This window comes from Otolemur garnettii, unplaced genomic scaffold (genome assembly GCF_000181295.1).
Source record: "Otolemur garnettii isolate 467f Iridium unplaced genomic scaffold, OtoGar3 scaffold00189, whole genome shotgun sequence".
Lineage (NCBI taxonomy): Eukaryota > Metazoa > Chordata > Mammalia > Primates > Galagidae > Otolemur > Otolemur garnettii.
Window position 1 is genome coordinate 2,904,259 of NW_003852584.1, and position 2,337 is coordinate 2,906,595.

Below are 2,337 nucleotides of genomic sequence, written 5' to 3' on the forward strand. Positions count from 1 at the left end.
AAAAAAAAAAAAAAAAAAAAAGGAAAAAAAAGGAATACATAAACCAAACACTGCTGTCAAATTATGCTGGCCCTTTGGCCTGAGTCACATTAATTCAACAGTGACTCTAGATTGGAATCTAGTCTACTTACTCAGCTCTTCCATGTTGACCCCCTTGGGGACCATCTGCAGCAGAATGGCAGCCGTCTCCTTGATGAGTGGGAAGGCAGATGACAAACTGATGATGACCATGACTATAGTCAGGCTGGGGTCAATGTAGCACTGCCAGTTACACGGCTCCTCATTTTTCAAGGGAAGCACATAGAATATGCTGGCCGCAAACACCACAATGACAGACCCCAGTGTATCTCTGATCATATGCAAAAGTACACCTGCCAGGGAGAAAGAAAGACTGCTACGGCACAGATCCAAGTTTGGAAGTCATGTGACTCTCGATGACTTGGATTTCTCAGTATATGAATACTATTGCTATTTGTTTTCTTTTTGATTACAACAGTAGAAGGGATCAGAATTTAAAAAAAAAAAAAAGGTAACTGCTTCTGAGAAAATAAAACTCCAGGCCACTTCCTCAAGACTCAGAGACCCTAGAAAGAAAGTCTAGGAAGAGTCTGAGCTGTGGTCAGTACCTGTTAGGAGGTACTGTATCACCACCACCCACCACCATCCAAGAAAGGGCATGAGACAGAAGACAGAGGCTATGCAAACAATTTTCTCCCATCAAGTGTCTGTGTTTTAAATTGCTTTAAACATTCTTAAGAGGAGAAGAAGCTCAGATATATCAGAAGGGTGGTTCTTTTCATTCTTTGTCTTTCCCCTACCCGTGGGCATTTGGCTACTTCTCACTAAGCCTGTGGACATTTAAAGGGCATTTGGTGGCTCAGTGACTGTGGCTCAAGTGGCTAAGGTGCCAGCCACATACACCTGAGCTGGCGGGTTCGAATCCAGCCTGGGCCCGCCAAACAACAATGATGGCTGCAACCAAAGGGCATTTGGTTTAAGAAGGTTTCAAAAAAGAGACTCTAGCAGTGTTTCTACTGCATAAAGAGCCATTTGTCACAATAAAATAAAAATTGTGGGTGCCTTTAATTAAGGGTACTTTCTTTTTTTCTTTCTTCTTCTTCTTTTTTTTTTTTGGAGATAAGAGTCTCACTTTGTGACCCTTGGTAGAGTGCCGTAGCATCACAGCTCACAGCAACCTCTAGCTCTTGGGCTTAGGTGATATTCTCTTGCATCAGCCTCCTCACTAGCTGGGACCACAGGCATCCGCCACAATGCCCAGGTACTTTTTTTTTTTTCAAGGTTTGCAATACTGCAACCCTTGGTATATGGGGCTGGTGCCCCATATGAGGCCGGGGCCATATGTGGCCCTCACAGAGCCACAGGCACCACCCAAGGGAACTGTTTCTAACAGTATCAATATGGTATCAAAAACATGCAATCTGGCTCGGTGTCTGTAGCTCAGAGAATAGGGCACCAGCCACGTACACCGGAGCTGGTGGTTTCCCATCCAACCTGGGCCTGCCAAACAACAATGACAACTACAACAAAAAAAATAGCTGGGCATTGTGGCAGGCACCTGTAGTCCCAGCTACTTGGGAGGCTGAGGCAAGGGAATCACTTAAGTCTAAGAGTTTAAAGTTGCTGTGAGCTGTGATGCCACAGCAGTCTACCAAGGGCGACATAGTAAAACTCTGTCTAAAAACAAAAACATGTAATCTTCAGAAAAAATAAAACGTGGATGCCCAATTGTTTGTTGAACATTAACAATTAGGAATTTAGGCACATTAACAGAAATTTAGTAAATGGGGTGAAAATATGATGAGAAGTATTATAGAATATAAACACCAAGTATTTTTTTTTAACACAGAAAGCAACATTCCTGGGTCCCTGTGGCTCAGGTGGCTAAGGTGCCAGCCACATATACCTGAGCTTGTGGGTTCGAATCCAGCCTGGGCCCACCAAACAATGATGGCTGCAACTAAAAAATATCCGGTCCTTGTGGCAGGCACCTATAGTCCCAGCTACTTGGGAGACTGAGGCAGGAAAATCGCTTGAGCCCAGGAGCTGGAGGTTGCTGTGAGCTGTGATGCCATGGCACTCTACCGAGGGGGACAGCTTGAGGCTCTGTCTAAATTAAAAAAGAAAAAAAGAAAGCAACATCAGAATCTTGTAATCCTAGGTAAGGCTTTTTTTTTTGCAGTTTTTGGCCAGGGCTGGGTTTAAACCGCCACCTCCCGCATATGGGACTGGCACCCTACTCCTCTGAGCCACAGTCACTGCCCATCCTAGGTGCCCATCCTAGCACCTGGAGGTCTGTTCGAAATGCAGAATCTCAGG

The 2,337-nt window shown here is 44.8% G+C and overlaps 1 protein-coding gene across 1 annotated transcript in view; it reads right to left on the reverse strand.

Moving 5' to 3' along the window:
* Positions 1-2,337, reverse strand: part of LOC100957581 (zinc transporter 10-like) — a 13,454-nt gene that overhangs the window by 1,887 nt on the left and 9,230 nt on the right. The window contains exon 3 of the mRNA XM_003800921.1: positions 132-371. Within this exon, the coding sequence (XP_003800969.1) occupies positions 132-371 (240 nt within the window). The remainder of the gene's footprint in view (positions 1-131; positions 372-2,337) is intronic.